Raw genomic sequence first — 14,364 nt, forward strand, 5'->3', positions numbered from 1 at the left:
GTAATTTTAGTGGGCAAATGTCTATGAAAAGACTGGGGAAGAAAGTAAGGATTTTTCTGGGAAAACTAGAAAGTGAAATAAATGTACTGCTAAAGAAGTAACAATTCATTTGACAGTTAGCAAATATCTGTACTAAATTGCCAGTCACGGGTACAACTCGGCCTTTCACTTTGCCTTGCTTTCCCTAGTCTTATAAAATTCCTATTAATCTAAAAAAAGAAAGTTTTTCTTTAAAAACAATTAAACGTTGATATTACCCACCACTTTATAAAATACCATTTTGTCTTAAAGATACTCCTTAAATTCCACTCTCAGGGGTCTCATTTTACATGAAGACTTGGGAAGCAGGTGAGTCTCTCAGTAATACAGCATTATCCCAGCATGTAGGAGGCCCAGAACCCACAAATCCATCAGTAGTTGAACAAAGTGTTAGAGTCACTTTGTCCAGCAGCAAAACAACAGGTCAAGCAAACAAAACCAAAAGAAGAATGTTGACAAATCCTTTAAGATTCTTTGGAAAAAGCCAGGTCTCTTATCTCTAGAATATACTGTGATAAAGCTCCTTTATGTAAGTCATTATTTTGATGTGTCACTCTTGTGTCTTGCAAACCGGGGCAACACCCAATAATAGTGCTCGATGTTAGCTGTTCATCATAAGGCTTTCCAAATAATCTACTGAATGGAAGAATCCACAGAGATGCAATCTCACTGTATGGAAAGGCTGACTTCCAAGCTACCCATCTTTTAAATAATGCAAGAGCCATATGAAGGCTTGCTAAATGACACCATTGTGCAATATCTTTTTGTTTTTATGGAGACATGATTTGGGTACTTAAAAAAAAATCTCCCTATTCCTATGTGAATACTTTTTATTTAGAGGAAGTAAAGCCTGAAAAAGAGGCAGTGTTTTCACCAAGGTGGTCAGTTAAGAAATCCTTGTTACCCCATAATCCGGAGTTGCATTGCCTTGAATGGTCATGTCCCATGAGCAGCACATATAAAATGACAGCTTTGGGACATTTTGTTGCCCACGGGTGAAGACCTTCATGAGGATCTTTAATAGCATTAGTAAACTGGGGGAAAGCCAAGCTCTGTAACCAGAACATCTTTACACAGAAGAACAATTCCCCCACTTTATTTTTCTTCCCTTCTTTCTCTATTTCTTTTCTTTCTTTCTTTCTTTCTCTCTTTCTCTCTCTCTTTCTTTCTCTCTTTCTCTTTCTTTCTTTCTTTCTTTCTTTTTCTCTTTCTTTCTTTCTTTCTTTCTTTAAATTAGCACACAAAATAGTGTTTCTCCTTAGGGCATTTTTGTACCTACTTAGTTCTGGTTGATGAGCCTCCCCACCACCTCTTCTCCCTATCTTTCTGCCATCCATCCTCATTTATACTCTTCCTCCTCTTGAATTGCTCCTGGTACTTTCATACCAGCACTTCTGTTACCCTTTCCATTTCTCCTCCCTCAAAAGAAACAATCCACTCTGGGCATGACATGCCCTTCCTTCTAATGTTGGTAATCTGAAAGGTAGACTTTGTAAAGGAAGCTCCTTTTTCTGATTGGGATTTAAATGAGAGAATATGTTGTGACTAGTGTTGGAAATTGTAATAGCCACAGCTCCCCGAGGCTTCATGGAACTCATGTCAAGGATGTGAGGTGGGAACACAAGCAGAAGTATTGGGGTTCAAAGCCAGGTCATTTTGCTCCCTGAGCCTATTCGCTTTTGTATGGGACAACTAAACACCCTGAACCCATGGCTCTGTTTAATATGCATATTTGAACCTGCTAAGTAACCCAGTCTAGAAATGACCAGGCTATAATAACTTAAGAACTTGTTAATAGAACACTGTGCTAACTAAACAGCCATAGAATTTCAGTTCAGTTTTAGAGGGCTGAAACATGCAGACTCTGGTTTTGAAACCTTCTGTCTACCCAGAGGGAAAAAAGCCCTCTGGCTGTGTAACCTTACTCTTCTCCAAAACCAAAAGAAACTAACCAAACAAAACAGCACAACAAAACAAAGCAAAAAACCCCAAACCCAATTAACCAATTAACCAAACAAACAAACAAACAACCAAACAACAACAAAAAAAAAAGTGAGAAAAGGCTAGGCCTGAGCATGCAGAAGCACCTGTTGAACTTTTACTAACCCCAGCTTGATGTGTAGAAATAACTTTTGAACTTGTGACAGTTCTAATCTTCAGATCAGAGTCAAACAGGAAGGTGAAAAGGCCTTTTGTCTTCTACAGTCTCAGGATCAGAGGGCCTCTTCATGGCTCTGCCTCTAACAATGTGGCCTCCTAGGGAGCCTTGTGCTTTGTTTGTTTGTTTGTTGTTTTGTTGTTTTTTTGGTTTTTTTTTTGTTTTTGTCTCCAGTACATTTGAACAGGGAAGGGGGCCAAATAATGTACATTTAAACATAAATATACTCTCCTAGGTAGGGCTGTAGCCCAGCAGTGAAGAGCACATCAAGTGTGTAAGGCCCTAAATTCCATCCCCAGTGTTGGGGGGGGAATGAATAGGCATATCTTTAGTAAAAGATATACTAATGAATTAAAATTGTCAATCATTGACTAGTCCCGCTTTAGAGGTCTCTCTGTGTCCTAATAACTGGAGAAAGGATGGATGGTCACAAGCTTAAGGAGCTCAGAGTCTTGTGGAAGAGATATAGACTAAGTATGAGCTTTCACAATTATAAGGAGCACCATACAAATTGGCATTCTTCATACTTATCACACATTTTTTTACTGCCACCATGTGCAAATGTTTCTGTAGATCCTTTGCCTGACTTTTGTAAGTCTAGCTCTTGACATTTCACCTAAAATGTTTATAAATACACAAGACAAGCCCAGTAAGACCAAGCATACATACGATGGAGTTACAAAAACCCACAGTACACCCTATTAACTATGTTATTCATTTTACTTCCACTTTTCATTATTTTGAAATTCTGTTTCAATACAGCACAGAAATTTGCCAAGATGTCCCAACAATTGCCCTTGCACTATAATGATAGTTGATTGAAGTTGGGCAAGGCTCTTTGTGACAGTAAGAGAGAAACTTCCTTTTAGAAGTCAGTGGACAACAGCAAAGGGATAGTTCCCTGAGGAAGCTCTAAGGCGTGATGACAGCTTGGCTATTTGGGAGCTGGCTGGCAATAACTCAGAGGTGAGTCAAGGCACACACATGATATCTGTAGGCTAAGGAGGAACAGAAAGGCCCATGGCAATCTGAGAGAGTAAAGGCCTTCCTTCAAACCTTGCCAGCTGATCGTCCTGCCCCATTTTCAGGAAGGGGTGAGGAGATCATTTTCTTGAAAGCTTAGTATCAGCATGCCTTCTTTACCATTCATGACCACACAGGGAAAAAGAGCACTTAGAAAAAATGAAGGATTGCTGCCCTGGTGGGACTTGTTGCTCTGGCTCATTAGTTTTACCTTTGAATAAAAAATGTGCTTTGTGTTCACTAAGTCATAAAAAGGCCATAATGGTTATCTCTGGATGGGCACTTTATTACCTAAGCAGATCACTCTGCTGTTCTGACACTGCATTTATTATTGCTTTTTCTAAATGTTTGTGTCAAAGGTTTATAAGGGGCACCAACATCTATTATTTCTCAAATTTTCTTGATGCTAATGATAGTGACAAAGATAGGACTGAGGTGATGCCATAGAGAGCCTAACAAAGCCATACTTTTTCTCTTCAAATTTGTTATGATGCAGGAGCTAGTGAATTTCCTCCTGTAAGAAAATAGAAAATACACAGCAGCGATTGCAGAAGGCTTAGTGATCTCATTTCCAAGGCAGCGAAAGTATGGTTTGTTTGTATGGCCAAGCAACCATTAAAAAAAACTTTTAAAAATATGTAACATGTTGATCTTTGTTCAGGATGCTTGCCCTCTAGCTGGAGAGCCAGGCAACAGGTAGTTGAGAACTTAGGTACACAATGATGCAAAACAACATGATTCTAATAAAAAAAACTCAGTGAATATAGGCCTTCTAGAAAGAGCTTTGATGATTAAATAGGTGATAAACCTGTCCTACAGTTATGTAGTTTGTCTGTGACTCACCATAGATAGATACATGTAAAGGCAAAACTTACTTTCATATGTATATCATCACTGCTTTCAACTAACTACACTAATTTCCATCCTGTGATTCTTTTTGTTTTGTTTTGTTTTGTTTTGTTTTGAGACAAGGTTTCTCTGTGTAGCCTGGCTGTCCTTAACTGGTCTACAGAACTCATTCTGTAGACCAGACTGGCCTCAAATGCAGAGATCTGCTAGCGTCTGCCTCCCGAGTGTTGGGATTAAAGGCGTTTACCACCACTGCTCACTGCCTGGACAGGTCTCATCCTATGATTCTTAAGTGTCCAATACAGTTTACCAGTCCAGGAAGGATGCTCATAATTGTAACTTCTGTGCAACAAATTGTCACAAATGCATTGGTTTAGAACAAACCTCATTTGCAAGCTGAAAGTTGTGTAAAGCAGAGGTCCAGCTTTCTGTGAGACAGAGAAAAATGCAAGCCTTCTGAAAGCCTAGGCTCAGAGATAAGAGTATCTTTCTGGCATGCACAAGGCTCTTCGTTCCATCATCAGTTCTGTACAACAAAATGAAACAAAAAACAAAACAACACCCAAACAAACACAAAACTTCTTCCATGTGCCTTCTTAGTAAAAATCTATTCATTATAGTTGCAGGTCTGTGGTCCCTGTTTCCTAGCTAGCAGTCACCCCAAGGATACTTTCAGATCCCCCACCCCCTCCCATGTACTTGCTCCCCATCTTCCAGATAGCAACAGTACCTTAAATTCTTTATGTATTTCAAATCTGACTTCCTCTAGTTTGGACTTCTAGAGTTTATGTGATTGTGTCAGATCACCCAGGGGTAAAATAATAAAAACAACAAACAAACAAACAAAAACTCCCTCTTTAAATCAAGTTTGGACTTTACATCTGCAGGATCCACTTTATCACATAGTATAACAAAACCACACGCCATCCTCACAGGTCTCATCCAAACTCAAGGGGAGAGGATTGCACAGGGTCATTAGAAGTTCTTCCAGTATACTGCCTACCAGAATGACTTTTAAAAACTGGAGCAATGTGGCAGTTAAGAAACAGGAGGCTATTTCCTTAAAACTATAAAGGAGTTTGCTGGTACGAATGAGCCCACTGTTAAAGGACAGTGATTGATAACAATGACAGCTGAATGATAATGGACCCTTCATTGATTAATTGCCCTTCTAGTCCCTGTTATTCTACTCTCACCTTCTCTGACCACTGTCCTTTGAGGATCTCAATACTTTAATTTTTTACTCTAATTTTAAAACACTTAGAATACTAATGATGGTGTCCTTTGCATCTGATTTCATGGAAAGGGGCATAAACTTTTGATAGACAAATAATAGACTGGAATCCCAGACAAAGTGAAGTTTTAATGTTTTACCTATAACAGACAAGAATACACTCATTATTGCATTAAGTGATAGGTAAATTATCTGTATCACACAGGCCACTCGATAAAGGAGAAAATCCTTTCTCTTGAATCCTTATGGTTTTCCTTTCTAGTACTTTTGCAATTCCAAGTGTCATCTTTTAGGTAGCCTTCCTGTCTTTCAGGTGTGGTGCACTGAGAAACAATGGAGCAGATGCAATTTTTCATACAACTATATTTTTTCTTCAAAATCAGAATATTTTATTAAAAATAAATAACCTCTTTAAGTTGAATGCAATACATAGGCCAAAGTATTGACAGTACTTAAAATTGTTTTGGAAGGTCACTGACATCTTTAAAGAATTTCGATATTTTGGTGTCAGTGCATTTAATTTGTGGAGCAAAGCAGCTAGAACAAGCACATGGCCCGTTGTTATGAGGTTTTTGCTTTCTCTGCTTTGAGCACTGACTTAACTCCAGATTTAAACCCATGCACTCTAACATGTGCAGGCAGGCCAAATGCACTAGGATATATACTCCTTTTCTCTTTTGAATATCAAGGTATCATATAAATCACAAAATATTGCAATATTGGTACAAACTATTCTCAGACAGTCTGGATTTAAATCCCATCTGTGCCACTCACTGGCTGTCACTATGAGGCAAGATAACCAACCACTTTCCTTTCATTAGCTGTTAGATAGTAGTCATAATGGCCCCTCTTTAGTAAAGCTGGCATAACAATTAAGTGAGCCAGCACATGTAAAAGGCTTAAAGAAGTTCTTTTCACAACCTCTCAGTAACTGTCAGTTATTATCATTATTATTATTAATTATTATTAATATATGACAATGATCTTCCTTGTAATGTCTCTGGCCTAAATGAGCATGTGAGCCCATTTCCCCCCTCCTATAATGTATATGAACTGTATTCACTTGTGCTAGAATTGTTCACTCATCTTTGTCCCCACCAGACTCTTAGGAATGTGACAACAGGCCAACTCTTCATGAAGTTTGAGATACCTTGTTTATTAAGTAAATTAATTAAAACTAGAAACATATTTTGTCAAAATACAAAATTTTAGACAATGAAAAACGTATTTGCGACAAGGTCTCATGTCACTAGTATGAGAACAGGAAACATATGGCTTAAACTGGCTGTCTGAACTAGAAGGGATGACTATCTCAGCCTTATCATCAACCAAATGGATGGAAATCTATCTTTGTAGAGTGCTCATGAGAATTACATGTCAAGTGTCTGGGACAAAGAAAGTGTTCACATGAACAATTTCTACCATTCTTTTTTTCTCTCTATCCAAAGTGTTGCTCAACAAGAATTCGAAGACAGTTGGACAGGAACCTCACTTTCCATAAGATGGTAGCTTGGATGATAGCTCTTCACACGGGTAAGTTTTAGAAGACATTTGAAATGCAGAGAGCCATCTTGGATACATGTGTGCAAGTCCATTAGATTGTGGTCAGATGAGGATTCATACCTTGGGAGGAATATTTTTTTAACCATAGGGTCTTCATATATAAATAAAATATGCCATGCAGTCTGTCCTCATGTCATCACTGTTTCCTACTTATTTAGAATAAAAAAATGTCTGCTAGTGAACACACAAACATTTTTATTCATTCTATAAATGCTTTGCTACAGATGCGGACTTTATAGATTTTGCAATAAACCTGCAGAACTATGAGCCATAAATTGAAAGTATCTTAAGAAAGCCCTTATCACTAATATTAGTGATTATTACTCTGATATTATACAATGTTTGCATACAATGTATATTGATATGTAGTATATTCTATATTATTATCACAATTGTGGTGGGGATGTTGTTGGGGCAAAGACTATTCCTAGAACTGTTACACAGTCTCCATGAATTAACTTACATCATTTATTTGCCAGAAAGTAGACACACATAGCAATGAACAAAACATCCTTTTACTCTGCATGTGGGGAGTGTATCTCTTACTGAGGAAAATGAGCTTAGTGTAAAGGTGTTTTACTGACTCCTAATTCATCTACCAGATTTTGCAGGACTTCGAGTTGTGGTAAGTGAAAGCTTTAAAAGAAATGAGTAGTAATATCCTGCTAGAAATTAGCATGCTATACCAGTAAGAATGCAGGCATGTGTGCCACACAGCTTGGATTTGATTCTTAATTCAGTTTCTACTGGCTTAGGTGACCTTGGGCAAGGTTTATAACAAATAGTGCCCTAGTTCCCTCACGTTTTAGATGAGCTGACATTAAACATATTTATTTCATTGGTTTAATGTAAGGGCTGAGTGACTGCAAAATACAGCAGAGCCAGGCCCCAAGGAAGCTCTAGGCAAATGATAATGAAATAGTGAATGCAATTTCTTTTTTTAAAATTAATTAATTTATCCATTTTACATCCAAATACTACCCACCCCTCTCTCCTCCCAGTCCTCCTCCACTTCCCCTCACCTTTTCCTCTGAGAAGGCAGAGGCCCCTGCCAGGTATCCCCTCACCCCAGGACTAGGTACATCCTCTCTCACTGAGGCCAAACAAGGCAGCCCAGTTAGGCGAGCAATTTCTTTTTAACTTAAGAGATTCATGCTGATGACATTCAGTTTAAATTAATTCAATTATGCCCACCACTAACTCTCTGGATTTGACAACATCACATGGGTGCTTTTCTCATTTGAGCACAAGCACAGTAGGGGAAAAGAGAAGCTGGGGATCTATCAAATGCATACTCTAAAAAATTGGTTGTCTGGCTCTTCCGAAATGTTAGTTCAACCCCTTCACTTCACAAATGAGGGAACCAATACCAGAAAGGCTATATGGTTTTCCCACTGTAGCACAGGCAGAAAGAAGCTGACCTACTAGACCTGCCTTGCTTCTCTGGTTATTGGGACATGGTTTGGTTCTCTTGAGAGTCAGAGGCTGTGGCCAGAACCTTCGATTCTACTGCTGTGGTTCATCCTTTTCCCCTCTTTGTGTCTCTTTCCTGCCCTCTTCAGCTATTCACACCATCGCACATCTATTCAACGTGGAGTGGTGTGTGAATGCCAGAGTCGGGCTTTCTGACCCTTATTCAGTAGCACTCTCTGACATCGGAGAAAGGGACAATGAGGAGTATCTCAATTTTGCTAGAGAAAAATACAAGGTAAGCCTCCCCTTTCTGATCAGATGTTTGCTGGGCTATTAAAACAGAGGACTTTGTTTTCCTGAGTGAAAACAAATAAACCTATAATTTGTCCATAAAAACCAGCAAAGAAAGTTTGCTAATAGTTTAGAATCTAAGTATAAAAAAAGTCTCCTACCCACCTATTCTCCTACTCACTCAGCAAGGAGCTCATGCCATTTTTATGAACCCAGTGGCTTAGGGAGACAGTTAAGTTCCCCAGTTGAATTTCAAACATATTTCCCATGTTTACAAAAACAGCTATAAGACAAAGAGCATTAATTTTGCCCCAAATTTACATTCAAACCGACATGAAAAAAGCTGGCATGACTCGTGCTTTTTTTTTTTCTATAATACATGGATAATTTTTCTTTTCATTGTTCATTGTTTTCTGAATGATGTCTATTGAACATATTAGTTTAACTGACATTGTCACAATTTGTCCAGATTTCCTTGGGTCACTTTTACTGGCTCTGTGCTTCCTCCAGAATGTTCTCCTTTTCATTCACTTAAGCCCTCTCCTCTTCTAAAGACTGCCTTGAGGCTCCCAGTATCTCTTTGTCCAAGGATGACATCTGAAAGCATCTGGACAATTACTGCTCCCTGAGAAGCCTTTGGCAAAAAACCGATGAGTGCAGGCTTTGGCATGCAGCTCTTTTTCCTTTAGTCAATACAAACTGTGACGTGTAACTTAACTCTCAGATTGGTTTGTGTATGCCTGAGTGTATGGCATTTTCTCATCTTTATTCAATAGATTTCTCTGAGATTAGAGACAAAAAAGATGGGGGCAATCTCATGGGGCATAGGGTTGGGATATCTTTGCCCAGACCCTGTGCATCTCTGCACATCCCAACCTGCTCCAGAGCACCTGTTCTCTGGGCCTACATGTTTTGACCATGTTTATTTTCAGTTTCCTGAAAGTAGAAATAATGAGAGACCATCTATAAGGTCAAGTTAAAGTTGTTCCTGTGAGATGTTGTGTGTGTTTCCCCTTGCCTAACTTTTTCATCTTCTCTGACCTGTTCCTTCTTCACTGACAACTTTCTCTTGGAACACCTTCTCTAAGTCATTTGCCCCCAATCTCTCATCTAAGTGTCTACTCATAGTGAACCCAGCCTCAGGTGGCAGGTGCAATCAGAAGTCATTGGCCAACTAAGTCATTGGCCTTTCCAAATCAAAGAGATAAAGCACGAAACACTTTGAAGCTATCTTTTACTAGGTTAGTTCTTTATAGTTCAACTCCATTAGAATCATCTGAATGTTCTTCTTTATCTCTTCTTTATCTCTGATTCTCCAGTAATATGAGACAGTTTAAATTTGAAAATCTCAACACCAGATCTCTCTGAGAGATGTGATTACAATTGCCACAGGAACAAAAAATGCCTTATATAAACAGCTTTAAAATGGATATTCCTGCAGTTCTGAGCCTGTGTGTTTCTATTTTCCAGAACCCTGAAGGGGGCCTGTATGTGGCCGTGACTCGGTTGGCTGGAATCACAGGAATTGTCATCACACTGTGTCTCATATTGATCATCACATCCTCCACCAAAACCATCCGGAGGTCTTACTTTGAAGTGTTCTGGTATACACACCATCTCTTTGTGATCTTCTTCATTGGCCTTGCCATCCATGGAGCTGAGTGAGTTTTCTAACTCCATTGCCAAATACTTTGGGTTCACTTTGTAGATGTATTATTGACCAAGGAGAGGCACAGCAGAGAACAGCTGAGGTCAGAAACACACACACACACACACACACACACACACAACAGCAATGGTATTTGCTTTCTTGATGCACCTATCAAATTCAGTATGAACGATTTAAAATAAACTTGAAATATATACCTCCTGTATAAAATACACTGGCTGTGGTTCATCTCAAGGCCACCGTTTGTATAGATTGTTCACTATATTCCTACCTAAAGAGAAGAAAGGTAGTCTACTCTCTGTGTGGCCATACCTTATTGAAAGCATTGGTTTGATTTTTGGATGCCCACCAGAAATGCTTACTATGGATAAATCAAGAGTAGGTTAGGCAAAATCCCAAAGTAGAGGTGTTAGTGATTAATCAGCTGAAGCAGTTTCCTGATATCCAAGTGATTTTGATTTAAGCCAGTAATCATTACTAGATTCCTACTGGGTATGAGAATCTACCCCAGGAATTGGGGAGGAATGCTAGCTAGAAAAATACATGAACATTGCCTTCAAATTTTCAAATATGATAAAAAGTAAATTAGCTTCTATCAAGCTCTATGTCCGGTGCTAAGAACTTGACATTCAATGTTTCTTTTAACCCTCTCATGTGTAGATGTGGAACCAAAAAGTAAAAATGGTAAAATGTGGGTCAAGCCACTCTGGGCTGGTGAGTGGCTTAAAGAACAGGTGGTTTCGAGTGGGCTGTGGTAAAAACTCTGATAAGGACACACAGTGCTTTACTTTATGCTCGGGAAAAATCTGCTTTAATATTGTTTCATTTTTCTACTCTTTCACACCACCTGCACATAAAAGCCAAGCCCAGGAACATTCCATGATGGGTATAGAGTTCAGGAACACAGGGGAGGGGAAAGAGAATATGCAAAGCTCAAGCCAAGTAACCTAGGGGTGACCAAGTCTTGAGAGTGAAAAGAGGAAGGATGAGGAAAAACAACTGTGGCCAACCTCTGTGTGTGTTCTTCACCTACTTCCTGATTTGCACGGCTGCGAAACTCTTTCTAAGCACTGAGAAGTCTGTAGGAATGGAGAGTCTCCTGAGTCTCCTAAAGCAACCGAGTGCCTTTCCCTGTACGTTGCTCACAATCCAGCTATCTCAGAGAATCTGTCAAAGGAGAAAGCATGTCTTCCCCTGCCCCCTTCACTAATCCCATTGCTTCCAGTTTATTCTCTACATGAACCAGGAAACCAAGACCCTTTGTAGTTACTATTTCTCATATTCCTGCATTGTACCTGATGTGTTTCACAAGAACACTGAGCACTAAATTCAGCCTTTAATGAAGAAATATACCTGTATTGCAAATGAAGTAATTGAAGCTCAAAAGAAGTTAATTTTACCAAGGCTACCAAAGCATGAATTCGTAGAATTGAGATTTGAGGTCAAGGCTATCTGGTCCAAAACAGAATTATTTTCAACAGATCACACTGCTTTGGTACCCTGATGTAAAATGGCATAAGAATACTTGCTTCTCAACCCTTTTTCCATAGGTTAACTATGGATAGTACTTTTCCTTAAGCCAACTCAAAATAAGTGCTCATACGAGGACAGTCTCTTCACAGAGACCTAGAAATGGGAAGGGATTAGTCTACACAATGAGTTCCTAGCCAGCCAGGGATACTTAATGAGACACTGTTTTACAAAAGGGTCATGGCCTTGAATTAAACCATTCTCAGAGCATACTAAATAATATGTTAAATTATAGGTATTCCAATTAAAGTTTACAAATGGATGTCCATGTCTCTTCCATCAATATATTCTGAAGACCATGTCATTTGCATTCTTTAAAATAACTTACTCCATTTTGTGCTAATCCAGAATTGCCTAATATTCTAACATCGGCTTACTTGATACTTATTGAGTTGAACTAAATAGGCTCTATGCACTTTAAGGAATATAGTACTGGTGCTCATATCTGTGAGAATGGTCAAATTTTCCGAGAAAGATATTATTTTGAAAAAGTTTTTCAGAGGTAATCTCATTATGTGGACGAGGCTGCCTTGGAATCCTCAAAGTCACATTCTGCCTTAGCATATAGGGATTCCAGCTATGCAGCATGCCTGGCCTACAAAAGTCAGGGATCTACAAATAAAGCACTCTGCTACCTCAAAGCCACTATGTATGGTATGGTTGTCTGTGTTGTCCAGTATATACCAATGTCTGTCTGAAAGACAAAAGGCAAGTCTACTTTCCACTGTCCACATGATTGGCTTGTAGGAGTATCTTCACAGGCAGAGAAACCTTTTCAAATTTTCACAAAGGCACCCACTGGGTTAACAATCAGTCTGTTAGAGTTATTATTTTTCTAGGTTCTGTTTGTTTATACACAAAAGTGGCAATAGAAAAGAAGCACATTCTCTCTTTAGCAAGGTACATGTTGGTAACCCAAGACACACTCTATAATATTACATGCCAATGGTCTTTGTACCATCTGCACAGTTTCTATTGTTCAAGATCACATGTTTTTATTTCCTTCCCTGACTTACTTCTAAGGGGTGTTACTGTTTATAAAGCACAGGGTTCCCATGAAGATATTTGTGATATGTACACAATCAGCGTTGAGGATATAGGTCATTGTTGGAATGCCTGCCTAGCATACATGAGACCCTGTATGCTAAAATACTCAAGCAGCTTTGTGTCTTGTTATTAAGTGATGTGCAATTATTTTTTTTTTAAATTTACCAGACGGATTGTACGTGGACAGACTTCGGACAGCTTGAAAGAGCATAATTTAGATTTCTGTGCAGACAAAATCAAAGACTGGGGAAAAATAAAGGAGTGCCCAGTACCAAAGTTCGCCGGAAACCCTCCTATGGTATATATTTGTATTGCTTCTGTTATAGTGCTGTTACTGTTAGTCTGAAGAAACAGGTACAAGTGTTGTCCATTAGGATGTTCTATCTCCTTTTGTCTACTGTGTGAATTGGCTAGAAGCATTTTCTCAATTGAAGCTCTTCGTCCAAGTTAACTCTAGCATGTGTCAAGTTGACAAGAAACAACCAACCACCACCACCATCACTACCACCAAAACAAACCAGGACATATGGGAAACATACTCTTATTTTCTACCTCAGAGTCCATTTAGGTCATGTTATCTTTCAGATTTTTGTTACTTCAGATATTAGGTTAGGAATCCAACTGGTCAAACTGGATAGATCTGTTGGGCCTAAATGTTTATAGAGAGCTTACAACGTTATGAAGCAATTTCTATATTCCATCCAGAGACTCACAGGGAAGTCTTAGAGTTTTCATGTGTGTCCATGTAGCAAAAGCATTGCATAGCTCCTAGACATATTGAAGACATATTGAGGTCTTGCACAACATTTGTCAGCTTTCAAAAGATTAATCTCAGACTTAATGACAGAGAGAAAAAATTGCAATGTTTCATTAAAGGTATCAGTTGCTGAAATGAGACATTCTGGAGTCTTCCTTGCTTTGTTGTAGGCTTAGTCCAAGTTCATGTATTGACACTGAGAGGAAATCTCATTCTTTCAGGAAGTTCCTCTTTGGAAAGTTTTACACTACAGATGCAGATTATATAATATATAACCCAAATGTGGCTATTTTACTGGTGTAACAGTTCATCTTAACTTTTGATATTTTCATATAGACTCTTATAAAAATTTCTTATCAGTAGTAAATGCTTCAGCAAGCTTACAAAGGTTAACCTGTCTTGTAAAATGTTTGCTCCTTCTGAGTCTCTCACAAGCTGTCACCACCCCCTTAACACTTCTCCTTTTTGTATTTGATGTGATTGCAGACTTGGAAATGGATAGTGGGTCCCATGTTCCTGTACCTCTGTGAGAGGTTGGTCCGGTTTTGGCGATCTCAACAAAAGGTGGTCATCACTAAGGTATTCACTGATGTGGAATTATTGGTAGTAGCTACTTACCACATGGGCAAATTTCCCCGAGTTCTCTATATTGTTGCTCTAAAAGGCCCCTTAGCCACATTCTTTTTATTATACTGAGAACAGAGAGAATTCCTATAGTTGATCAGTTGATTTTAATGCACTTAACTTAATGATGAAATGGATTGGTCTTTAAGAGGGACACTAAAGGTATC

At 38.8% G+C, this 14,364-nt stretch overlaps 1 protein-coding gene across 1 annotated transcript in view; it reads left to right on the forward strand.

Annotated features, from left to right (window-relative positions):
• Positions 1-14,364, forward strand: part of LOC116069354 (cytochrome b-245 heavy chain) — a 33,407-nt gene that overhangs the window by 5,291 nt on the left and 13,752 nt on the right. Inside the window, exons 4-8 of the mRNA XM_031339947.1 lie at positions 6,752-6,836; positions 8,429-8,574; positions 10,041-10,231; positions 12,985-13,114; positions 14,060-14,152. Coding sequence (XP_031195807.1) covers positions 6,752-6,836; positions 8,429-8,574; positions 10,041-10,231; positions 12,985-13,114; positions 14,060-14,152 — 645 coding nt within the window. The remainder of the gene's footprint in view (positions 1-6,751; positions 6,837-8,428; positions 8,575-10,040; positions 10,232-12,984; positions 13,115-14,059; positions 14,153-14,364) is intronic.

The sequence above is a fragment of the Mastomys coucha genome, chromosome X (genome assembly GCF_008632895.1).
Source record: "Mastomys coucha isolate ucsf_1 chromosome X, UCSF_Mcou_1, whole genome shotgun sequence".
Taxonomy (NCBI): domain Eukaryota; kingdom Metazoa; phylum Chordata; class Mammalia; order Rodentia; family Muridae; genus Mastomys; species Mastomys coucha.